Source organism: Cavia porcellus, unplaced genomic scaffold (genome assembly GCF_034190915.1).
Source record: "Cavia porcellus strain 051 isolate PalLab524CR breed Dunkin Hartley unplaced genomic scaffold, mCavPor4.1 scaffold_10, whole genome shotgun sequence".
NCBI classification, from domain to species: domain Eukaryota; kingdom Metazoa; phylum Chordata; class Mammalia; order Rodentia; family Caviidae; genus Cavia; species Cavia porcellus.
The window spans coordinates 47,510,631-47,537,732 of record NW_026947493.1 but is presented as its reverse complement, the minus strand read 5'-3'; the positions used below and the strand labels follow the sequence as shown (position 1 = coordinate 47,537,732).

Genomic DNA, 27,102 nt, shown 5'->3' with positions numbered 1-27,102 from the left:
TTGACTCTCCAGTAGGACTGCTTATATTACTAGAAAAATGTTTGGTTTTTGCTAACATAGTTTTTCTGCAGTTGATAGTTTTTATGTTACCTTATCTAGGATTATAACCAAGACAAAAGATTTTGACCTCTATTCATGTCTATCTTGCCTGATAGTCTCTAAACCCCTTGAAGAGAGGACAGAATTGTTCACTAATGCATCTTCAACATCCAATAAGAGGTTTGGCAATACATATTTGTTCATTGGCCTGTGTTACTAAACAAATACTGTAAGTGAATGTTTATGAGAGAAGAACATTGGGATTTAGTTATAATGCATTAATAGAATCCAAACTACCTACAGCTTGTTTTTTAAATTGTTGAAATTGGTCATTTCATGTACCAATTCATACAGTAACTATGGGTTTTCTATCCAGTGAACATCCAGCTCAACACTGCTGCTGATTTTGAATTTGATCTGTAGTAACTGACTTGTCTTTGACCCATACTAATTTATTGTTTCATAAATGGAAACTTCAAATGTTGTATTTAGTATTCTAGCAGTGATAAAGCAAATTTCCGTAGTTTATGAAATAACTGAATGACATAAACATAGGGCTAATTTTCTACTTAGGTTTAGTATCTTTATAAAATGATAAAGGAATGGCAGATAATTGGAAGTACAAAGTTTGGAGGTGCTAAAAAGTTAGAATAATCATGCATACTCACAGCAGTGTGAGAAAGAACTTGGTGGTTACAGTCATGGCAAAGACATCCTTAATCAGAGGAAGTGTGTGTGTGTGCGGGTGTGCGTGTGTGCATGCCTGTGTGTAAGGTGGGAATCATATACAGCATGCACAGAGATGGGGCCAAGAGAGTCAAAGCAGATGATGAAATCCCCGAGTCAGGTGTTCGGATTCATGTGTAAGGGAGCTGAGAGGCTTGAAAATAAATTGAGGAGAGATCTGATTGGGTTCACAGGGAGTTTTTATATATATATATATATTTTTTTTTTTTTTGCAGTACTGGGGCTTAAACCCAGGGCTTTACTTTTACTCAGCAAGTACTCTACCACTGCTCTACATCCCCAGCCCTGTGTTTCGGTTATAAGAAATTAACCGAAGTACTATTTTGAAAATATAAAAAGGGGTGGTGAGCAATGAGAAAAGACTTCTTATTAGGTAAGAAGTTAAAAGGGCATTTTACCTGAAGTTGTGTACTTATTTAAATATGATTATCATTTTCAGCAAAATTCACATACTGGCCTTCAGAGTAAGTGGAAAGGAGTAATAATAATGGAAGTAGGGCCAGGGATTTAGCTCAGTGGTTAAAGGCCTGCCTGGCAAGTGTGAGGTCATGAGTTCAATCCCTGGTACAAATAAATAAATAAATAAGAAAGCAGTATAGCATGATGAGAAAGCATCAATTTTGCAGTCAGACTAATCTCGATTAAAATCTTAATTCAGCTGTGTAAGCACTGTGTATCTGAAGAGGCAGCGGAGAAAAAGGATTTGGGGTCCCCAGAGGCCAGGCCTCACCCTCACCAGCTCGCCAGTGTCCTGTCTCTGCTCCGTGTCTCTAAAGCCCAGTTTGTGAAGTGAAGATGGTGACAGAGTGACCTGTAGTGTTGCTGGGAAGAGTAAGGGGTTGGGAAGAGTCGAACCCCTAGGAAGCACTTGCTGCTGTTACTAATTCTGAGTCCCTGCCTTATTCATTGTAAAATAGGAATTGTTCCTTTATCTCAGGGTGTTATTTTAATCTGTCTGTCTATAATACTAAGCATAATTACTGACATCCTCATGTTCAAAAATAGCAGCTATTACTGCATAATAATAAGTGCTTTATTTTTAAATGTAAATGTTGTGTTTTTAAAAAGGAACGAATGCTTAAAAACTGGCTAGTATAGTGCTTTCATAGTACAAAAAGCTATTTTCTCCTTTGCATCCGTCACATGGCCAAAAAAAAAAAAAAAAGCCTTTGGAGGTACTCAGGAAAGCATGAGGTACCCAGTAGGTACTTGCTGAGTTAGTACTCACTGGGGCTAGATGTTTTGTCCAGGTGCTCATATGAGTTGTTGAAGTATGGAAATGCAGCACCAATCACTTGGTAGGTTGATTACATTTTAGGCAAGTAAACCATTTTCCATATTGATATGATTGAGGTTCTGAGTCTGAGCCAACTCATCTGCTTCCAATCTTCATACACTAGTTTATTTTACTATCTGCTAATTTGCAACATATACTGATACACTATTTAGTGCCCTGGTATTCTCAGACTATCTGGTTGCTGTGTCCTTCCCTGATTGTCTAAGTCTGTATCAGAGGAATCCCTGAGGATGAAAAACCCTAATTGGAAAGAGTTTAACTCTTCAGAAGATTTTAAAAAGGTAAATTAATTTTAAAAATGTAACACTAGTTGTGGGACCTTGGCTAGTTACTCAATATCGTTAAGCTACAGTGTCCTCATATTTGAAATGATACAGTTACAATAAACTTCTCATAAAGTTGCCGTGAGGAGCAAGCAAGAAATTGCTTGGTTGTAAAGTGCTTAGCACAAGGCCCTAACATATGAGAGGAGCTCAATACATATAAACTGCTTTTTAAATTGTTATCCCTCTCGTTTATACTTACTTAAATATTGGTTATATCAGAAATTGAGAATATAGTATTATGAACTTCCTTAAATGGGGACAGTATTTTCATATGGTTATGCTGTGTTTCCATGACAAGCTACAAATATTTAGATCCCACTTGGTTTCCACAGGCATGTTTCTGTTAGAAGTCATTGTTTAAGATTTGTGTACACACAGACACACACACACACACACAGACACACACACACACACAACACTCAGAGTTGCTTGAAATGGCTATAAAAATATAAATTCTAGTTAAAGATGTGAATCCAAGTGTTTATGAGAAGTGTTTTATATGTGCAACTTACTCTGAAATACATGAAAAGTAAGATTTTTTGATGGATAAATCCTGAAAAGTAAAATATTAATTATTGAATCCAGGTATAATGTTTATGTGTGTTTACTATAATAATTCTTCCAACTTCTCTGTTATGTCTGGTAAATTTTATAATATAAAGGAGAACATTTATTTAGATTTCACTGTACACAAAGAATTCTATGAAACTAAACTTGCTGCAATTAAAGCACTTAAAAGTCTGTTGAGGAACATGAGACTTTGAATACTTGACAAAAGGCAATAATGTTCCAAATAAATTGCAAAGGCTAGAATTTTGTGTGTGGCTGAGAGTTCTCTTAGAGTTGGAGACCTAATACCAAAGGTCAGTCAATTGTGTGTGTGTGTTAAAGAACATATATGGATATTCTGTTGTGTTTATTAAAATAAAAATTTCTTGTCTACGGATTCTTATGCAACATATCCATCACCAGATTAAGAATAGGCTACCATTTGGGTTCTGGAGTATTTTGATATTAGAATAGGGCTTCATTTCCAAGAAGGTACAAGCCACTGACTTAAACAAGAGTGCTCTCAGAGTTCAGAAGAAAGAGCTCTTCAGCTTGCTAACATCTGGCCAGGCTTCAAGGAGAAGATGGAATCTGAGATGGGGGTGTTGGGAAATGGGTAGAATTTGAATTGGTTGAGAAGAGGTGGAATGCATTCTAAATGAGGAAACAATAGGAACAAAGGTAGGATAGTTTGGGAAACTGGAAGAGACCAGTTTAGCTGAAGAGGAATTGATAGCAGATAAGCTTGGAAGGATCAACTGGAGCCAAACTGTTGAAGACCCTAAATACTAGGTTCAGGAATTTGGACTACATCCTGGAACCAGCAAGCCAGTCAATATTTTGAGCAAAAGACTGATATGAAGAAAGTGTTTTAGGTATTAATCTGGCACCAATTTGAAAGATAGATTGGATTGGGAGAGAGATGAACTGCAGTGTGGAAGTTTGCACAATCTGTCCAGATTTTACGTATTAGGAACTTGAGCTAGTGTGACAGGAGTGAGAATTGGAAGAGAGAGAGAGAGAAAGAGAGAGAGACAGAGTGAGACAGAGAAAGAGAGATGTAGAGATGTAACAGACATCTAACAGGCACCATGAATCTTGGTCATTTATTTCTTTTTCAAAAAATGCGCAATGCTATTCTAATAGACTATACTTATTTTAAACACCAAACTTTGACTAATACTTCTTGTTGGCCATATATATTATTAAGTTCAGTCAAAATGATCTAATTTGGTACTTGTAAGTTTATACAAAGCATGCTATTTTAAAGAGCCAATACTTCTGCCATCTTTTAATGTGAAGAAGATGTCTTTAGTATTTGGAGGGATAATAATCCTATGTCATGTAATAGAGCCAATCCCAGGATAAAGAGATGTTTTATTTCCTAAATGGAAAATCACTAAATCAAAATATTTAATTCATGAACATATATACCATTTGATGAAGGAGAAATAGTTAAATGGCTGTGTATAAGTTTAATTCAAATGTGCATTTTAAAAATATAAAATGTACACATTGAGAAATATTACTATTTTCCTCCTTCGTACTTTATGTAACAGTTTTATTCATTCTCTTTATATATAATCTTTGTCCCTTCTGGAATCATTTCACACAGTTTTTTTTTTTTTTTTCTGGTACCAGGAATTGAACTCACAACATGGGACTGCCGGGCAGACACTTAGGCTGCTGAGTTACATCCCTAGCCCCTTCACACCGTTTTTGAAAGCAGACATTTCCACTTTTGCCTTATGGTTTGAGAAAGGCTCCTATGAGTGATTCTGTCATTGAATCTATACCATAACATCACGTGGCTGTGCTTTTCATTTGTATCTCTACAGTATGACTATGTGCAAAGTTGCTTTTCCAAGGGATCTTTTAAAGCTTATTTGTCTTTGGTTGGTCATGTCTCATGACTTATTATTAAATCTGTAATAATTTATTTACCTCTCTTGTTACTGATTCAGGCAGGTCCTCTCTAAAAACTAAAAAATTCCTGAATTGATATTTTATGCAACGTGTTTTCTCCAAATAATGCTTTGTTGAAAATGATGTAACTGTATTACATGTGTCCTCTATATAGGATGCTTTTCAAGAAGCTGTGTATGAGATCACTAAGTAGTGATTTGGGAAGAAAACGTTCATCTTCTATTTGAGCAGTGCTTGTAATTCCTGTGCAGTGTATGAGACTAGTTATAATTTATTTTTTAAAATCAGATGCACAGTCCTTCAATAAATACTGAGTTCCAACTGTGAGCAGACATCATGTTAAGTTGCAGGTCCTACCATGAAAACTTTGTCATGTACATGTTAAAATGAGTAAGACTGAAATATAAAATGAGGTAAAATGGGAGTTATAGTCTAATAGAGGTACAATTGATGACTTAGAAGATCAAGAAAAGATGTTCATTGCTGAGTAGTAGATGGGGAAAGAATGAAATAAGTGAGATTTCAATTGAATCTTGAAATATATGGCTTAATCATGTAGAAACTTTATAAAAGGTCAGCTAATCAGGTAAAGCAAAACTGAAGATTTAAGGAAAAGTTAGGCATCTTAGGCTAGTTTAGTATACACCTCTATAGGGATTTGTGCTTTATATGCAGAAGAGGCATTATAGTGTTACACTGTAAAGTTAGCACACTAAGAGAATATTTTGTAAGACTTATATTCTTTTAAATTACTTGCTTTTATGCAAGTGTAATGTGTTTGGAAACATGGAGAGTAAACAAAAAGAGGGTGCCCAATATATGGTGAATGAATAGATATGCAATATAGGAGAAAATGTAGGCTCCGTTGAAGACCACAGATCAGGAGTCATGCAAATCTAGACCATACAAAGATAAATAAAACTGTCTAAATTAGGGAGAGCAGAGGCTGAAAAGCCAATGTAATAACTTTTACAAGAGAAAAGGTAAAAGGTGTTTCAGATAGTGGCTATGATGTAAAAAGAAATCTGTGAAAGATTATAGTGGTACAAGTCACAGAATGCATGCATTAGCTTTCTGTTAGTGTAACAAAACCTGAGAGAATCAACTATTAATAAAAAAGATGTACTTTAGTTCACATTTTAGAGGTTTCAGTCCATGTTAGCTTGTCTGTTGATTTGGGGCTTTGGCAAAACAGCACGTACCAGAGCAAAATCATTCATCTCCTGACTGTGGCAGGGAAGAGAAGACAGAGTCAGGTCTCCAAAGCCCTCTGTAGGCATAGCCCCAGTGGCCTGAATTTAAGAGACCCTGTCTCTTAAAGGTTCCACAACTTCCCAATAACACTGGAATGAGGACTACACCTTTACCACCTAGGCTTTGGGAGGTGCTTAAATTCCAAATGATAGCACTTAGCAAGAGGGACTAAGGAAAGAGGGGGCAGGAGAAATCAGGGTGAAGGGGAGACTTTCAGTCTATGTGACTGTTGATGTTAAGCCAAAGAGATGACCATTACACAAGGATAAGATGGTGATTTTACCAGGCAAGGGTATGGCGTCAGTGGGATGTGAGGATTAGTACCCATGGCAAACATGTGCTTATAGGTAGGTTAGCAGCTATCTTCATGAAGGTCATTTTTAAAAACAATGGAAAGGAAAGAAATTATTGTGCAAGAAAATTCAGATGAGGTGGTAAAATTAGAGTGCTGTGGAGTAGACAGAGGAAGAAAATCTGGAGAAAAAGGAAGATAAGTAAGGAAAATAGAACTGCTGTTGTGTTGTATTGATCAATGACAAGAAAACTGTCCAAAAGGAGGACTTGCTCTTCAGAAGAATTAAGGAGAACTGAGACTAGGAAAAGTTTGATCTGAGCAATTGGGAAAGGCCTTTTTGTGAAATATAGGTATGGAATTGATGAGACAAAAGATTAGAGAGAGAGGGTAGGTGATATATATGAAGACAGATGATCAAGAAACTTGGTGATGAAAGGAGATGTCTTGAGAGATGTTGTGATTGACAGAAAACTTTTTTTAAAAAATTGGAGGGGCTGAAGATAAAGCTCAGTGGTAGCACATTTACCTACCATGGTCAAGGCCCTGAATTTGAGCCCCAGAAATAGAGAAAAAAAATATCGAGTGTGATCTGGCTTGCTTCTTCAAGTGAAAGGAAACAACACTCTTGAGATAGAATGATTAAAGATACTTTGAAAAACAGGTAGTGTAGCTTCATTACAAAGGAGATATGGAAGAAGCACCAAGAATAAAGTTATAGAGACTGCTAAAAGAAAAGGAACTCCCATCAAAATTAATTGGTGGGAAACTGGAAACTGTTGCAGGAAGATAAAAGATTTAATGCAATGTCAACATTGTACAATATTTGATGAGAACATGTGCTAAAGAAGGTGAAGAATAAGGTATAGTTGGAGCTTGAGAAAAGTGGAAAAGAGTCAGTGAAGGTTATTTCAGACAGTTTGCAAACGATAGAGAAGGGAGACAGTCGAGCAACAAAATGACCTACGGGAATAAAGAAAGAAACTCAGTCAGCATACTAAGTTAAACCTACTCTGCCAGGTTTATTCATCTGAACAAAGCTGAGGGCGAACAGTGAGAAACTGTCTGTTTTGGGATTTGAGTTTTTTAAAAAGATGCTTTGGAAATAAGACAGCACTGTGTTCTAGAGTAAGGACCAGGATTGGCTGGCTGGCCATGAATTCCAGACTGGACAAGGAAGGCACCACCAGAATAGGAGAGCAGATAGGTTGGAAGTATAGGATGTTGTCACTTAAAAGCAAGTCTAATGTCAGAGAAAGAAGTGAAAGGCGGTATTTCCAGGAAGCAATATACTCTCAGTCTCTGCTGTAGCAGAGCCATTTAATAGGCAAACTAAATGACAGCTAAGTGTCACTGAGGCACCAGAAGAGATAGAGGAATCACAGTAGTGGAGAGATACCAAATTGAGTTTTGATGCTCCTGAATATTATATTAGGAAGCAAAAACTGAAATGAAAGACTGAGCTTGATCCACACAAAAGCAAACTGTATTATTACCATTTGAGAAAAGTTGTAAGATGAGCTTAGATAACAACTGGGGAAGGATCCGGGTTGGTGTCTTTCCTGTCACATTCTTCATAGCACAGTCTAGCTCCTAGTCCAGCAGGCAGAGCTGACCTTTGGGAGTGAATTTGCTATAATACCTTCTGAATTTGTGGTTAAAATATAATTAATTATACATGCTAAATGCTTATCGCCTGTGATTGTCCTGTCATCTCCTTGGACATCTGTTTTACATGCCTGCAAAATTTAAAGTTTAACTAGAAGTTGCATGGGTTAGTTAGATGATCTTTACAGCTAATGTCACTAAGCTACAATGGTCTATAGAGATGTCTCCACTGAAATTTATGATGAAGGAAGATAGGTTTCTCATTTTCATGGACCTACTTACTCCAAAGAGAGTTAAAGGGAGATGGCTGTATTTTGCCCCAGAATTCTTGGTCACAGTTGCCATATATCCCATCCTCCCTCTGCTAGCCTCTTTCTTCAGCAAGAGCACACACTGATTATAATGACCAAAGTATCAGTTTTCTTCTGGAGTTATTTCCACATTACCTTGATTTGATTTTGACTATCCTGAGGCATGACCTCATGGTTGATCTCAAGCAAGTCACTTCACTTTAAATTCTTCTCATTTTCTTTTCAAAGGATAAGCTTAAATTTAAAGCTTATGATAGATTTTGATCCAAATATGTGTATCTTAAGCAATGCTTTTGGGGCTGGGGATATAGCTTAGTAATAGAGCACTTGGCAAGGGGAGTGGTTGATAGTAGAGTGCCTGACCTGAATGAGGTCCTGGTTCAACCCCAACACTGGGGAAAAGAGAAAAGAAAAGAGAAATGCTTTGCCCTCTCATCATCAAAGAGATGCTTTAAGGATAGAATGACTGTAAAAGCATGGGCTCTGGAGAAGCACAGTGCTCAGTGTTTTAATATCATTTCTCTTTTGTTATCGTCATACAAGCATATTATGTCTATAATCCCCATTAGCTGATGAAGAAGCTGCATACAAGTTGAGTAACTTTTGCCAACTCCAAACTGGAAAGCTAGATTGAAATGCAATTGATAATTCCAAAGCTTTAACTCTTTATTTAATATTACTTCCTGGTCTTACTACCAGGATAAAAGAGGACATTCAGCCCAAGGGAAATAGAATATTATTAATGATACTGTTAATAAAGATGGTAAATGTAGTGTCAGGTCCTTTATACAAGGTACTTTAGGTGAATCCTTATGAATCCTTATTGCATTCCTGTAATATAAATAAAAACTCTAAAATCTTATATAGGAGAGATGATTAAGATCAAAGAATCAAATTAAGTTTGAGAACATCTATTTCTCTCACTTCAAAACGAAGCTAGAAGGCATTGATGGGTGAAAGTCTGTGGTATATCTGAAGAGTAACAGTTGCCTAGGAGCTTAGGCCTGGAGTAAATGCCAAGGAAAGGCTTAGGAGGGACCAGGGAGATTTAGAATGACAAAAGGAAAATTCTGAGTTTTTAAAAGGATGACTATGAGTAGGTGCTTAAAGGTTAGATGGAAGATTGGAAACTTGAAGTGGAAAAAGAGACATACTTAAACAGGAGCAAGAGAGAACAAAACACGCTATTTTCTAGTAAACTGAGGTTGTGAAACAAAAAAAAATGTGGAGGCAGGCCTAGTAATTTATGAATGTTATGAACAGATGATTCATAGGGTTTGCTTTTGAGACAGATGGGGCTTAGATGGAATAGATCTCAGATGTTACAGTACCTTAAATATCTAAGACTTAGCAAAACTGCAGCATGTGGTGTTTATAAATTTAAAGCCTTGGAGAGGTGTTCTGTTATGTCGTCCGAAGCCCATTGATAAACATAATTGCCCTGCTAGAAACAAAATAGGTGGAATTTTGGTAGCCAGAAACATGCTTGCCTTTTCAAGTCTCCTGTGTGTGTGTGTTTAGCAACAAAGCCAGAAGTAGTCTCTATTCCTTTGGCTTTCATTCAGAAACTATTTTACATCACAATAAATCACTAGTCTTTTTAGCATGGTGTCTCTGGTGATCAAAGTATTCAATTACAGTACCTGATACAATCATGAATGTCCCGGTAGTTACTTTATGTACATCCTCTTCTGTACAACAGTGAGTCTTTATAAAAACTGAATTCATTGGGAGTCTTTATTCCTTAGTGTATGGATGGGTATATTTGAACAATGGCAAAAAGCAATGAACTTGGGACCTAAAAGAAAAAGTATCATCTTCCCTTCCTTTCTATTCTTCTTGCCTAGTTCTAAGGGGTTTCAAGTATTATTGAATGTGCCCGTTGAGAGTGAAAGTTACATTTGATTAGCTAATCATATGGAGGAGAGCTAGTGCAGATTTTAGGGGTTCAAGAGCACAGTAGTTTTGTTGTAGGTAAGCTTTCACAAAGTAACTGTAGAGTCCGAATTTCTACATAGTCAAAGAATTTCTTCATCTTTTTCTGAGAATTGAATGTGAAATTTCAACCTGAGATCTTCCTACAGCACAAGTTGAGGGGACAGGATTCAGAATCCTACAGGGTAGGGACTGGGTTTTAGTTTCTACTCTATCCACACTGAATGACAGTGTTCCTCAACTGTCTTGCTCTATTATAGAGTAGTTTGAAATATAGTAGGTGCCATTTCTTCAAGTTTTTGTCTGGAGGCTTGGAATTAAAAATTCCAAAATGAAATCTCATTTCTACCACTTTTTGACTTCGGGCAACTTTCTGTCCCTCTACTTTCAATTTTTGAATGTAAAACAAGAAAACAATACCTAAACAGGGAGTTTGTGGGTATATTCTCAAACCTACTTGAGAGTTGTCTAAGACTATTAATTATATGTCTATAAACAATCTGGCACGTAGCAAGTACTGAACTTGACCTGTATCTAGTGGACCAAATTCTAATTTTTTTCTCAGCATGAGGCATTGGATTCTGAGTTCAGAATTCCAGTGATGATCTATGTAGTAGAGTGAAATAGAACTATTGCCTTATGTGTACAGGACATTACAGAAGCCCTTTTTAAGGGAAATAAAGTGTGTTTGGAAAATTGAGTAGGAAACTTAAAAGCTGTGCTTATGTAAGAACAATAGTTTTTAAAGAGCTATGGCACTGGGGCACTGGAATGGCTATGAAGAGTAAGATCATTAGGTTACCTGGTGGCATGGAGTGCAAAGGGAAATATAGGCTTATGTCAGAATTCATTAGCATCAACTAAGACTTCTAACCCAAAACAACTGGCAGAAAAGTAAAAACTTCAGTTACAACTTCAGCCTCACTGTTGTGTGGTCTGCATAAAAACAACACAGCAGAATGATTTCCATTAGTCTCGCTGATCATTTCTCCCAACTGGTTTAAAAATCATCTAAATAATTTTTTAAAATGACTATCTGAATCATCTATTTATGATGCTTATTTTAAAAGTACTCATGATGGGTTGGTAAAATACTTGAAGCCACGGGAGTTGTATGAATCTGTCCTCTGCCTGGTGTTTCTAAGAGATTTCCTCACAGAGAGTAGGAAGAGCTACATGTTTGCTATCATCTTCTTCCTTTTCAGAATGTATTGACTTTGTGAGAGGAGCATCTCCAAATATCCTCTTGTTCAAACCTCTATTTCAAGAAACACATTATGGTTGTCTTCAAATATTACTGTACTCTTTCTGAAAATCTGTTAATAGGGCATGAATAACTTCAACAAAGTAGACTAGGCAGATTGCCATGGTGGCACTACAACAATTTGTAGGGAAATGATAATAGTAGTAGTTCATTTTTTAAAAAACCTAACACTAGGAAAAAAATGCAGATGTTCTGAGATGATCTGACTCATATTTGATAGGAGCACAGAAAAGAGTAGGTTGCTGGGGAAAATCTAGACCATAAATCAAAAAGCTGGTGTTTTGTTTTGTAGGTTTTTTCTTTTGTTTTGTATATTTTGGAGACAATCCCTTGATTTGTAGTCTAGGCCAATCTCCAACTCATGATATAGCCCAGGCTGGACATGCTCAGCCAAAAGATAATTCTAAATCCAAAGGGACTTTATTAAATAATAGGTATATATATATATATATATATATAATTATTAAAGAAAATATATATATTATTGAAGAAAAATATATATTATTAAGGAAAAATATATTCTACAAACTAGCATTGCTATTATTTTTAAATGATAACTTTCAGCTTACTAATGTGTTTTAGGTACTAAATATACATAGAATATTGACCACTTGGCATGCATATATTGCTTAGTGGTAATAATCCATTAAATTGAAGACTTTTTGAGCCATGCTGCTGCTACAGCTGATGATGATGATGGTGATGGTGTATGTGTGTGTATGTGTGCGCACATGTTTTAGGCATGGATGCATCTGTCCTTGAGCATCATGGAAACCTGTTGGGTGTGAAGGACAGCTTATTATTTCTCTTTTTGCTCTATTCTTTTCATTGTTTAACCAAAGAACAGATTTTTATACAAATTTCAGGAAATAATTTCAATCATCTTTTGTATATTTTGAGGATTATGATTCATTAGTAAGTAATTATCTGAATATATAAGGTAACAATTCCTTTTCATTGAAAGTGTTGCTTCATAGAAATAGCTTGCTTTCTTAGGGAAAAAAACATGAATGCTCTTTCGTAAAAGATTATATTAGGAATAGTAATATGGTGTGGGAAGATTGTTTTTAACATTAATTTCTTGTCACTATTTTCAATGCTGTATTTTTTTACCATGACTTTACCAATATCTATTAATATGATATATGATATGTGTTTATTTTTATAGTTAAAACAGAGCCAATGAGCAGCAGTGAAATAGCTTCAACAACAGCGGACGGGTCAGTAGACAATTTCTCAGGTTCAGGTAAGGAATAACTCATATTTTTACATTAATACTAAATATTATTTTTCCATTAGTACTAAATATTATTTTTCCTAGTTTTTAAATATCTGTATATAATGTGTATATATATGTGTGTTGAGTGTATATATGTATATTTATTAGAACATAGTTTTGTTCAGAATCATATCTCAACAATTCTGGTTTTTCTATTCAATGTGATGAAATGTTTGCCGAAACATTGATGAAAGGACTTCTGTTCTCCTTTACTACATTATGTCTGTTATTCTCTTGACTCCTCCTGAAGAGAATTCAGGAAAAGCTGTACACACACACACACACACACACACACACACACACGCACACACGATGGGCAGAGGGGCATGTAAAAATGAGATGATCAGTGAAGTAGGACAATCTCTGAGCTGCAAGTAAAATCAAGAACAATTTCTAGGAAGCTCTGCCTGGAGGACAGATTTATGCATAGCATTTATAAAACATTTTTAAAAAAATAACTAATGAGAAAATGCTAACTATAATGCTAACTATAACTAAATAATGAGAAAATGCTAAGTATAGTAAATGAAAAAAATCAGATTTCAGAAGAGTAATACTTTTAGAATAATCAGTTTTTTTAAGGAAAGACATTGATATATATGATTATGTACCTGTGTACAGGTACAAAAATTAATAATTCTTGGGATGGTGGAATAAAATTCAAATTTTATTCTTTTTGCTTTCGTCTTTTTTCCAGTCTTTTAAAAACATTGCCTATGTATAACATATATATCTTTAAAAAGTGTAATCTTAAAGTACAAGTTAAACTTTGTGTGCTACAAAGAGACAATTCAGTTTTGAAAGTATATGTGGAAAATAGTATTGCACTCTTGTTTTTCTAGATTTTGATAATCCTTCTGTGGTAAGGAAATTCTATGTTTTTAAGGACTATGCATTGAACTATTTATGAGTAAAAGGTCATCACATTGGTGATTCCGTTAAGATGTGAGATATACATGTGTATAATCATACAAATACACAGAGGGGTGTCAAATATGCAGTAATAAAATATTGAACAATTTGGATGAAGGATACCTGGGATGTTTTCGTACTATTCTTGTAACTTTTCTACAAGTCTCAAATTATGCCAAAGTAAACAAATTAAAAACAGCTGAGATGCGTTAATTGATATAGCCTACAGGGATTTTAGTACAAAGATGGACTTTACCTGTTCTTTTCCCTATTGGATGATATGTTCCATTTCTGATTTTCCAATATATTTCCTAACATAACATGTTAGTTTATGAGGTTTATTGAGTAGACAAGTGTTTTAATGAAAAAGCTGAGGAAGTGAATCAGGAAAGAGAAAAAGGTCTTCTAAATGTATAGTGGGAAAGAGGAGGAGATCCAGTAAAGAAAGAGCTGACATTGAAAAGGTGAGTGTGGTTTTGTGCTCCTAACACAAGCTTCCTAGAGGTAGAGGTTAAAAGTACAGGCATAATAGGATAACAGCTGAAAGAAAACCCCGGATGAAACAGCGGTAACTTCAATCTGAAACAGAAATGGATCTGCCTAGAAAAGGACCAATTTCTACTGCAGCATTGCAAAAGCTGCAATGGAAAGCAGTGCAGAAGAGTTTAAAGTGTGTGTGTGTGGGGGGCAGTTTCTCACGAGAATTCCCATCTGATTCTTCTGTTGAGCTCCTCCAATGAGCTCTGTCTCTGGCTAAAAGCTGAATTCTTAAAAAAAAGTCTGCATGTCTCATTGCTATCTGGCTGCAATGACTACATTGTTGCCTGCCTTCCTCACTTACCATAATTCCTCCAGTCCTGGACACAGGCCCCAAGCATGTGCTATGCATTAACAGTCCGTTTACTACCTACACCCTGGACCCGCCTGCCTCTGTCCAGGCCTTTACATCTGTGCTCGGATTTCACCTTCTCATGGACCGCATCTTTGCTGGGTAAATTAGCAGATGAACACATGAGTGATGGCTTCTACTTTTGCCTCTGAAGTGGCACAAAATGAGAACAGTGATAGGCTGGTGAGCTTGAAGAGATGGGGGAATTAAAATAGATGCTGTGGGTAATTGGCAAACCCAAGGCTGCTTAGAAATACAGAAGAGGTTGGGTGGTAGAAAGTCCAAGCAAGACTGGAGTTATGAAACATGGAGCCTTTTGGTACAGAGTTCTTCCCTTACAAGTGCTGAGGAGCCCAGATAAAAAGATTCTGACTTGATTCAAGATTGAAAACTGTTAGGTAGGATATGGGAGAATATGGGAGTAAGAGAATTGTTTGCAATAATTATTCATGAATATAGTGAGGATAGAGGAGATGGGGTTAACAACTGGAGAGGAAATAACACATCAGGGGTCCCAAATCTTTTGATGAGGTTTCACAATATATACAATGAGAATAAAAGAATGAAAATTCTAGAAAGAGTGATGTTTCTTAATCTCAAAGCTCAGGGAAGTTGCGATCACATGTTTTCCAGTTAGTTCTCTATTCTTTCCTTTCTTTCTTTTTTTTTTTTTTTTGTCTTTTTCTTTTTTTTATCCGTACCGGGGATTGAACTCACGACTGCCTGCTTACGAGGCAGGCGCTTATGCCGCTGAGCTAAATCCCCAGCCCCCTATTCTTTCCTTTCTTAACCATCATCACTACTTTTAAAGTTATTTTTCAGTGTGTCTTTGTGCTACACTTTAGCGTATGAGAACAGAAACTCTGTGTCTTTCCATGCATACCGTGTCCATGGCCTTTGAGCATATAAATGCTCAGTAAATGTTTACCTAAGTGAAAATTAGTCAATGTGCTTGTGGCTTGAGACCATGAAATGGGGAAAAAAAAAAAAAAAAAGATCAGGATGTGGCTTGAGCTCAGTGATTGAAATAGGAGGCCAAATCAAGATCTAGACAGAGTGAGAAAATTGTAGACTGCATAATACAGGATAATATTGGGGGGAAACACAGCAGAATACTAAAGTTTTTGATAAATGCAAGGCATGTCCAAGATGTGGGATCTCCAATAGAAGTATTAAAGAGCTTTCATGAACTTCAAATAAGGAAAGATTTTATAGGAGGAAATAGGAATTCAATGCTTTGAAGCAGTAGCAATGAAAATACATTTTCTGGGATCTTTTTGATACATGGAATCTGGCAGGGTATACATCTTCCACTTTAAAAAGATATGAAGAGAAGAAACAAGCTTGGAAAAGCGCTTAGATGAAGATGATAGGATTGTTTGGTGAAGTAGCTGAATCTAGAAAGGGTCTTGTTTTCTACAGATTGATTGTCTGTGCTGGACACCAGAAATAATTGGGTGAGCTGAAGAGTCAAGGCAAGATGTAGGAAGCCTAGAACACCATGGAAATTAATATTTTTTTACTGTCTTTTATATTTTTCTTTCTTTTTCCTTTTAATGAATAAAGATACAAAAAATCAAGGCCTATTGGAATGACTGTTAACAGAGCTTTGGTTTATAAAAGAAGAAAGTTTCTAAATATTTAACTCTCAATTTGATATTAATGTGGCTACCTTTCTATTTCCTTTTTCTATGATGGCTTAAAAATTGATAGGCATTTAAAATACCCATCGAAACTATTCTTGTTATCTCTCACAAATAGACAGCAAGGAAAAGAAATGGGTTTGCTCTGATGTTAGTGAATGTAGTTCCATTTCTGTCTTTCAAGACGTTTAGCACCCAGAAACACTAAGAAGGCCATGAGGCTCACTCTGCTCCAGAATTCCTCAGGTGTCCGCTTTCGGGAAACTGGTCAGTTTTCTAAGACTTATGGCTGAGTTGAAAACTGCAAGATTGTTTATTATTTTCTTAGTAAAAGTTTGCTCTTTCACTTGTACCAGTGAAAAACAGTATTTTAGTGGTTTGCATTTTAAGAACCATAAAGCCTGAAAGTAGTGTGTTTGTACTATCTTTCTCATTTTTATAAAGTTTAAATTTGTTATTATGTTATAAAAACAGTGTCACTTGTCATTGATCATAAAAATTGACATCTGGTGCTATTTGAAAATAGAAATAGGATCATTTTTCTGTAGGAGAAGAAATATCTCTGTGACAAACATGGTTTCTTTATTTTTTTAGTTGGCCATAACAAATAACTTGGTGGTTCTGATTCATACATTCAGTAGTTATTTGTTAAGCACCCACCTCAAGAAGGGCAATGTTCTACTGAGTGGGAATATAGCAGTAAAAGGTGGACAAGTCCCTGGCTTCATGGAGTGTTCATTCTTACAGAAGGAACAGATAAAACATAGAATAGTGAGGCTTAGTGTATATAACATGCCATTAAAGTGTTGTGAATAAAATAAAAGCCACTCAAAGCACACACTGGAGAGCGGGATGGTCTCTGTAGAGGAAGGTCTCTGAGAAGAGGCCATCGGAGCAGAAATCTTGGTGAATGAGGGGAAAAGTTTGGGTTGAGGATAATGGAAGCCTTGGAGTTGAGGGTAGGATGGGTTGTGGAATGATCTAGCTTCTGTGTTTAAGAAATCACTGTTTGTTGTATGGAAAAGGGTTTATGGAGAGAAAGGTGGAAAGAGGCCAAGAGAAACGGAGACCAATATTTCCCTGGCTCAGAAGAATGATGTCTGTGTTAGCTCACATCTTCCTAGAAGAGTCACCAAGGCAGGAATAAATGTTACAGAATTATGTTACAGGAAAGAAGAAGATGAAACAGGAATGGTTAGGTTAAGTGAGGGGATTCCTATACTGCCTTTCATTCTTTTTACTGAGGCCACCAGAATAGTCATAGGTCTCTCAGGAACCAGGCTGCGTTCTTACCCCAGTGTATCGTCACTGGTGGAAAGCAATGCTTCTGAATGTGGCCTCCCTGCATTTCAACAGGTGCCTTTCAGAGAAAGGATAAGATGACTAAAAAGAAACATGCTAAAATAGGGAAATACCGGTTGTTTGTTCCCAAGGCTTTATGGCATGTGTAATTCAGAGTTTGCAAATTATGAATGATTAAAAAACAAAACAAAACAAATTATGAATGATTGTCTTGTCTACCTTGGTAGCTGATCTTGGTCTTCCCCTTTGCTTTAGGTTATTCTGGTCCCCAGAAATTAAAACCAATCTGGATTGTTGGATTACTGATTAAAAGAATGTCTTAAGTTTTTAAGGGAAAAATACTTGAAGCATAATATTGCAAAATTTTTCACTGCAGGCCATGCAGATTGGAAGGATTTGGGTTTAGAGAAATCACAAAAGATAAGGCTTCATTATATACCAATTGAAATATTCAATAATTCTAGGTGCACTTAAGTAAACAGCAGCAAGTTCATGTCATGTGTTCTTCACATTTATTTCCTAAAGAATATTATTTAATTTATACTAATAAAGAGTTGGGTCAGGTTTATTATGTATGTTTATAAACAACATAAAATAATTGAGCCATTCTTCAAGTAATTTGGATTTTTAAAAACTCTACTTTATGCCTGACCTAAATCTCATATTATTACTGTGCAAGTATTATTTTTTAGTTACTTACCATGTGCCAAACCCTATCAGTTGGTGAGGAAACAAGTGTGAATAAGAAGTTCCTGGCCCTGAATAGGCATGGTCGGCAGAGGGAACTAACATCTATGCACTGAGTAGGCCACCTGTAATGCAGTGTGCTGAGTGCCACGTTGCCAGTGTCTGCAAGGTTACAGGAAAGTACAAGAAGGGAGGCATTGCCCCCTCCATGATGAAGTGATGCTTTATGCTCAGTGGTACAGCTTGGCAAGCACAGGGAGGAAGAAGATCATTTCAGGGACAAAAGGTGTAGTAAAAAAAAAACAACCAAGAAAGATGACTTGTGGAGGAAAACTGACATCCAGGAAGGCTGCAGAGTCATAAACCCAGAAGAGGATTGAAGCTTGTGTCTCTGCTAAGGAATTCAGAATTTATCTTATGGGTATTGTGCCCAGTGGAAAGACTGTTAGCTGAAGGATGGATGCGAGGAGGTTTCTGCTTGGGATATATCACTGTGACAGCAGTAGTGGAGGCAGTAGGGGACAGGTGTCCATCCCTGCATGGGGCACAGAAAAAGTGGCCCATGGCCTGTGCATGGATAGATGGGCCTTATCTAGGGTTTGGGGAATGAACTGGAAGAAACGAGATGATTTTTAGGGCTTTAGTATTTGGCTAGGGGTCTGGAGATAGTGTTTTGGTGGAAAGAATGAGGAAACCTGGGTTCAAATAACAATATTGCAATTTATTTGCTTGAGTGTGTTATTCCTATGAGCCTTAAATTGTTCATGTGTAGAATGGGAGCAGAGAATTTTACATTTTTAAACATTTTGCTGAAAAGATGGTGATGCTGTCTGTTGCGTGAAGGAAGAGCAAGTTCGGGAGCAAAGGTAGTGAAAATCTGAGAATTAATCCAAGAATTATAATTTTTTATGTGAATTATCTCATTTAGTCTTCAAAACAATCGTGTGAAGTGTAGGTAGTATTATTGCTATAATTTTATAAGGGAGTACACCAAAACTTGGAATAACCATATAGAAGAATTGGAATGCAAATTTAAGCTAAAAACTGAATTCTGATTCCAGACTCTGAATATAATTATCTACTCTGCAACTCCCCAAACTCTCTCTCTCTCTCTCTATATATATATATATATATAGAGAGAGAGAGAGAGAGAGTGACAGAGAGAGAGAGAGAGAGAGAGAGAGAGAGAGAGAGAGAGGTGCACACACACACACACACAACATATACTGTGTAATAAGCAACCCTAATATCTTTTATTATTTTTTGTTTGTAAAAGTTGCTGGACACAACCTATTGAGTTCATAAACTTTTCATAAGCCATAACTTGTAAAGCACACAATTTGTAAAACAGATACAGACTTAGAAAAAAATAAAATGGAACCCTGTGGCTTCCATCATTGGGTAGCATTACATTGTTTGATTTTCAAACAGTTATCTTTGACTCTGATTATCGAAGGAATGTGATACTCTTCCACAACCCGTTGGATAAGTTTCTGTTGTCCACGTCCTCTCTGGGCTTAGAAAGGGGGAGTCAAGCAGGATGCAGTTGCAGATGACTGGGCAGGTGGTGGTCCTCACAATCTAACTGTTCTCTCACACATCCCTCCTTTCTATAAGCCACAGTGTGTAACCCATCCTCCCACGGCTACCTCTGTGTCAGCCTTCTCACAAGATAAGCACAAAACTTGTTGCTGCACATGTACATCTGCAGCAAGGAGCACACCGTACCTGGAATTGGATAGTGACTCCAGTATCTTTGAAGTGACAAGGGGGCACCAGCTGGGTTGTTCTGCTGTGTCTTTGGTATAGACCCCATATGTTGCTGCCAGATGGTAGATGTCTGACAGCTTGCAAGACTAGGGCTGATCTAGACCCATTCAACTCTACCTGGATTAAGCCCTGTTTATTTTATTCAGAAAGAACTTTCAATAGATTGTGAGATTCTAAGCTAACTCTACTACTATTCTCTGGAACAAAAGCTACATAATTAAACATGAGAAACATACATGAACTGATATGGCCATAACATAAAAGCTTACATCAAACTTTGAGTGCATAGAACCTTATAAAAGGGATTAATATAGAGTATTATATTAATCATCTAATGTAGAAATGCAGTCTCAGGTCTTCACCTGGATGACTAGTATTAGATATCTAATGTAGAATGTTAATAAATAATAGCACCTTTGTAGACAATGATCATTAATGGGAGAAGAAAAAAATTACATTTGCTAATAATTGTACACAAAGAATATACAGCCCAGCCAGGTGGAGATTAAAGAGTTTGAGAGGGAGAAAAAATTGCCTATCTGTTGGTCTACACAAATGTGAGTATATATATATATATATATATATATATATATATATGTAGTTATAGACATATCTATGTATTTTTACACACATGCGCACATATATGTATATTATCTTTATAACAAAAGCTGAGAACTAGCACTTTAAGGCCTTGTAATAATTAAAATGGATTTTTGCTTCATTACCTCAGAATGACAATGAAAGAATGTTTGGTAGGGTGTTAGTACACTTCTGATGTATTGATGTATTACCTGCTGTATTGAATCAGGTAAATCTGGTTAAAAGAAATTAAGTTCTGTTTGAATGATTAAGTACATTTTTTTTTAAAAAGTTTTTTTTTTTACATGAACATTGGTGTTGAACACATATAAGTAAAAAGCAAAAGGACACCAAAATCTGCACACAAACACACACACACACACACACACACACACACACACACACACAAAACCAGGCTAACCCTGCAATTAGAGAAATTTAAAATAGTTACAGGGATGCATTTTTACTTAAAATAACATTGCTAAATCAATGCAGGCCAATGAAGCTCTATCCTATCCTATTTCTGCTCACCAAAAGCACATTAGTCCACCTTCCTTGGTAGCACAGGTGCAGGTTTGTGGTCCCCGCCGAACACAGACAATAGGCCAGCAGGCCTTGCATGGCCGTGCCCAGCCCTGCAGTTCAGCTCCTTTCCTCCCCTTTTGACATCTTTCTTCACACAGGCCAGACCTTCCTGAGCTTTTAAAGAACTGTCACTGTAAAAGCCATCACAGTGTGCAGGCAGGCATTTAAAGTGTGTCTTTAAAGAATTCATTTAAAATTAGACCCACTCAATCAGTTCCTAAAGGTTCCTATATTAAAGCTTAGATTTCTTTTAGGTCAAATGATGTGAAATTGTCATTTTTGTGGGTTACAAGGTCAAATAACTGAACTTTCCTGAGGCAGAGCTATAGTTAAAGTACAGGAACATTTTCTATGTATTTTGTGTTTTTCTTGGGTTATCATGGTTTTTCTCTTTCCTTAGCAGTCGGGAGCAGCAGCTTTAGTCCAAGACCAACTCACCAGTTCTCTCCACCACAGATTTATCCTTCCAAGTAAGATGTATTTTCTCTCAATCAGTTAATAACTTTTCTGAGTAGACTTTTACTTTATTTCAAGTCATATCTATGTCCACGTATTACATCTTAATTTAAATAAAATCTTGTTTCATAGAGCTTAAATGTATTTACACAAATTTATATTGAGCATCACCTAGTAAAGGCACTGAAATATTTCAGTGTTTTGTCTATTATTTTTAAAAGTTTGACTTTAATATATGCTCTTTAACTGGAATTTGTGATGTGGTTGTTAATTGCATGTTTCCATCTAATGCATGGGCTTTCTATTTTCTGTCATTTCTGACAAATAGCAGACCATACCCACATATTCTCCCTACTCCTTCCTCACAAACTATGGCTGCATATGGGCAAACACAGTTTACCCCAGGAATGCAACAAGCCACAGCGTACGCCACGTACCCACAGCCAGGACAGCCGTATGGAATTTCCTCCTATGGTGAGTAATTTGCTTGTTGTAGTACTGGTTGTCTTTTGTATGTGTGTCTTTAAGTGGGACTCAAGGATTGTTGATGTTGGCTATGGTAGAAAAGGCTGTCTTCTTTTGTACCTAAATTCTTAATATGATTGGTTTTAGTGAGCGATGTGAGAACTGAACTCTTATCTCAAGGTTAGAGGTGACAAACAGATTGCATGGGTCATATGCCCTCCCATTCTCCTTTTCTCCACTTATATCTGTCCGAGCACTTGGCTCTGGAATCCAAAGTATTTTTGTGCATATTTGTGATAAAACTTCTGTGAATGAAGTCTTTTGGGGTAAAGATCCATTTCCTATTTATCAGATGCCTTCCCCCAATTAGGGAAGTACACAAGGAATTCAACAAACTCTTGCTCTAAACTTAGGGGGTGGTTACATTATCAAATTTCAGTATTATCAACCATTAGGAAAAGTGATCTATGTATCACCTCCTGGACTGCACTTTGAAGAAGTAAATCAGGAAACATTTAGAGCTCACATCACCATTGGTTCCGTCCCACCTGGAGATTATCTTTATTTTGGTGTAATTTAACTCAATTGTTGCAATAACTGTAAATTAAAAATAAATCCAGCCACATTATTAAAAGTTCCACCTTAAAAAGTCTTCAAATTACAAAATACTTTTTCTTCAATGGAGTTGCAATCTCAAGCTTAAATATTTGAAACAAATATGTGAATTATTAGCATTTTATTAAAAGATAAAGCTGGTGATCAAGAAAAAGTACATGGACTGTTGGAGGAAAGGACCAATAGAAAAAGCGATTCTGTGCTGTATATATATTCTTTTATAAAGACTTTCGGCAGTATATTGAAAGAATTAATGCTCTTTTTAAAGAATTACATTAATAATTAGAAGTTAAATTATTTCTTTTAATAACATTTTACATCAAGTTGGCCATATATAAAATTATAGACAATCTAAATTATGTATAACTTCAGCTTTTGTAATTTTATTTCAAAACAGAACTAAAATGTTTTCTAGCTATGTATTTTTAAAGCAGACTTGAGAAATAGCCTTAAAATGGGATTTCTAAAGTTGTCTTTGATTTTCAGTTTGAATCAAGGTATTATATTAGGTATGGATCAAATTCATCTATAATTTTCTTTTAAACTAGTCTTGTGATAAAAGAGAAAAACATCTATAATCTAACTTGTGCAGCTTGTATTCTAATATGAGTCAAAGCAGCCTCCAATTTATATGCTCCAGTTTTATTTGTAAGATGATTTGAAATGTAAGCGTATTTTGCAGAGTACACAGTTCTAAAGCACCATCAACCTCCCACTGATGTCACTGCCCCTCCTGATACTGCCTAAAGTGGTTAGCCTCATGCTTCCTCTTTTTTTCTCTTTCTCATTTGGTTGTGGTAGAGTTTGGGCATCTTCCTTTGCCGACTTCTGGGCTGGGGTTCAATTCCTCAGTTTTAAGACATTCATGAATTGTCCTTGTCACCTAAAACAGCTCTTCCAGTAGGCTGTCAGGAACAGATGGTGAGATGATAAGCAAATCAAAATTAGCAGGATGAGGGTAAAGATTTCAATGTGCTAAGTGGCAGCAGGGTGAATGTTAAAGGTTTCACTCCCAGAGCATCCACAGTTATAAAGCTCTCGGGAATAAGCATTTGCCTGATCATCTTCATTTTGGGTCAGTGCAGTGAAACCTATGACAGTCTTTTCTCCCTTGGATTATTCATAAAAGGAAGAAAGCATAGTTTAGGATTTTTCAGTCCTGAGAGTCCAGGTCTAGATAGTTTTAAAGATGTTCTCAAAGGATCTGTGCTCACTGACTTTTACATAGATTTGCTTAAGGTGTATCTTTCCAACGTGAGAAAAGATCAGTGAGGAAGGACGATTCATTATGGTCTTTGATGAATCTGCTTGGAGTTTAGCAGGAAAATGAGTTTGTTGTGTCTTGTGAGTAGAAGTTACGAGACAGATATAGCTATGAGTACTTTCTACTCATACCTGCTTTTCTCAGCACAAATGTTTCCATGCTGAAATCCCTGGCTAAAAGGAAATTGTATAAACTCATGTAGAGAAGGGGAAATTCCCTTTCATAACAGCATGCAAGGAAGAGAGCTTCTGGAGTCATCAAGCCACCTGTCTTGGGCAGGTGTGTTACCAGGAGTCCTTTACTTGTATTGAGTATTCACTGCTTTGAGATTGCCTACACAAGATGAAAAAGTCCTGTTTATGCAAATGTTAAGGTTATGCTGTGTCTTAAATGTTCAGGCCATTATGGGTATTTAGAGACACTCCAGGAATTAGAAGCTCTCTCATCCAAGAGTCACATTCTTCTGCTGCCAGAGGATAATCACCTAACTTTCTTCTACTGGTGAAATTCCCCTAAAATGGAAATAAACAATAAGACTACTGTGTATTCTAGATCCTAAAGATATCATTTATCTTAAATGAAAAGCAAAATTATTCAAAAATGTGAATTCTCTTGGCTGGAATGTTCCTTTCTGCCTCTGTGGAAATCAAGGACAGTTGTTAACTTTCAGGACTGTCTTTAATTATGATTCAGAGATGAGCCTTTTTCCTCAGCTCTGCCAAGACCAAGTCCTGAAATTGGGATGCCAGCTTAGTCCTTTGGGAAGTCTTTGGGAGAAACAAATACATTATTTTTATATAATCATATGGAAGCCTAATTTTGTTTTTGATATAACTACAATTATAAAAACCAATATATAATCATATAGATTTTAAAGATATAAAAATCAAAATCTACTTTAGAGTACACTGTATTTGATCATTGTATTTGATTTTTTAAAAATTGAACAAAAAAAAAGAAGTAGTGGTCAACTTGTTTATAAGTCACTGTGCTGTTTTATGGGGTTCAGTTATTTGATATTCTGCTTCTTGGCATCTTGCTATTTGGTGGGATCTAGATATTGGAGATATTTTTTATCTTGTTGTTTAGTTCTGCATCTATTATTGTTTCCTCTGACTCTCTGACTTAAAAATGAGTTTTGAACCAGCTTCAGCTTTGTGATAGAACAAGGAATTAAAAAAAAAAGGCAAGAGACTACCTCTAATGAGTTTTTAGAGCAAAAGGCTTTAAATTCAACATAGAAACTTCAGCATGGTATAGCTATTGTTTAATTATGGCTATTTCTTGACTGTAAAAGAGAAAATTAACCTTTGTAAAACAACAAAATAAAGCATAGAAATGATATCTCTCAAGTTATTTTTTATAGACAGATGCAGGAAGAGAGACCCATGTAAATGGGTATTTAAATATGTAATTACCCTTTGGTTTAATTGAAATACTTTATATGTTTCACTGTATGCCTGTATGACTTATTCCTGAGCTAAGATTGGGAAGCATTTGTGACTAAACAGTTACATGTGTGGGAGGGTATTTTTCTGTACTTACCAGCTTCTGAAAATGAACAGATAGATCAGCTGTCACTAACTGATTTAGGTGCATTGTGGGCAGGCATCAAGACAGAAGGCGGATTGTCACAGTCACAGTCACCTGGACAAACAGGATTCCTCAGCTATGGCACAAGCTTTGGTACCCCTCAACCTGGACAAGCACCATACAGCTACCAGATGCAAGGTCTGTATACCTCTGATATAACTGTGTGCCTGGCAGCTGGTTTCTAAAGTATGGTCTGATATTCCCTGTGGGTAGTCAATGATGATGGCGGGGGACTAGTCGTAAAGACAGGACACTACTTGCAGTTTGTGTCTTCACTCACCAGTTCTCTGGACCTAAATATCCATATCTATAACATCAAGGAGTTAGACGAAAAATCTCTAAGGTTCTTTTCTAAGAGCCCTAAAATTTCTTGCTAAAGCCAAACTTTTCACCTTTATATCTTATCAATCAGAAAAATGAAGGAAGAGTAACACAAAATCAGTTACGTGAAAGTCAGTCATTCACATGGTGCGTGCCCCAAACTCCTACACTCTGTGTTACCAACCAGCTTTCCTCAATGGACTATGTTTCTTTATTTTCATGGTAGAGTACGGGATGAAGAGTAGCAATGATAGCTCTGATGTGTGGAATATGATATGTGTTGATTTAATGATGGTCCAAAGATCAGTAGGTCAGTGTTATAGCTACTCAGTGGATCCTCAAGATCATGATGCCAAGAGCAGTCCTCTGGTTCTATTTTTGAAACTATAAACAAAATATATAATGTAAATGCAAATGGAATAATAATCGAGAGTTTCTATCATCAAAGCTTTGCCATAATGCATATTATTTATCATTAGCAGATTATCATGCATATGTATCTGTAAAACATTTGAAAATAGGTTACATATAATTTAAGCATTTTCCTAATGTCTTGGTTTTAACCACAAATCAATTTAACGAACCATATTTAATGTTCTAATAGTGCTGTCATATAATTACTACATTTTGATTTATAGTTTTCATTTTTATACTATCTTATTCTTTATTACATTAATAATCATTGCAAATAGAAAATACAGAATATTAAAATAACTATAGTAGTAGATTCCATATGTTTTTATGTAATGTATTTATGTATGTATTCTTATATTCTTCTAGGTATAAAGTATGACTGTGTTTCAACCTGCTGTTTCAGTCACAAATATATTTTAACCACATTTTCACATTAATCTGTTCTTTTCTATAGCATAATTTTAACGGCTGCACAATATTCATTGGTACATCCTATTTAATCCTCTATTGTATATCTAGAGTAATACTATGCACATTTTAACTACATTATAAATTTTTGCTTTGTTCCTTTGGAAAAGTTTTAGTGTAGAATTTCTAAGTAAACTGTTTTACACTCTGTTAAGAGTTTCTGATATATTTATGCAAAGAAGTACTATGTATTACAGTGCATGTATTAGATAGTATCTTTGAAAGAATTGACATTTTGGTAGTGCAAGATCTTATTTTCATATGCTTTATTTAAAAGTGAGAAGATACGTTTTTTGCTTCTCTTCACCGGTA

The 27,102-nt window shown here is 36.0% G+C and overlaps 1 protein-coding gene across 17 annotated transcripts in view; it reads left to right on the top strand.

The window, feature by feature from the left end:
• The window catches only part of Eya1 (EYA transcriptional coactivator and phosphatase 1), a 328,770-nt gene that overhangs the window by 186,104 nt on the left and 115,564 nt on the right, over nucleotides 1–27,102 (top strand). For 8 of the 17 annotated variants that reach the window (XM_063257446.1, XM_063257454.1, XM_063257444.1 and 5 more), the window contains 4 exons: nucleotides 12,717–12,794; nucleotides 21,595–21,664; nucleotides 21,979–22,124; nucleotides 25,588–25,725. In XM_063257446.1, the coding sequence (XP_063113516.1) occupies nucleotides 12,717–12,794; nucleotides 21,595–21,664; nucleotides 21,979–22,124; nucleotides 25,588–25,725 (432 nt within the window). Of the gene's footprint in view, nucleotides 1–12,716; nucleotides 12,795–21,594; nucleotides 21,665–21,978; nucleotides 22,125–25,587; nucleotides 25,726–27,102 lie in introns of those variants that run through there. The other 9 variants (XM_023561694.2, XM_063257449.1, XM_063257445.1 and 6 more) reach the window with 8 other exon arrangements.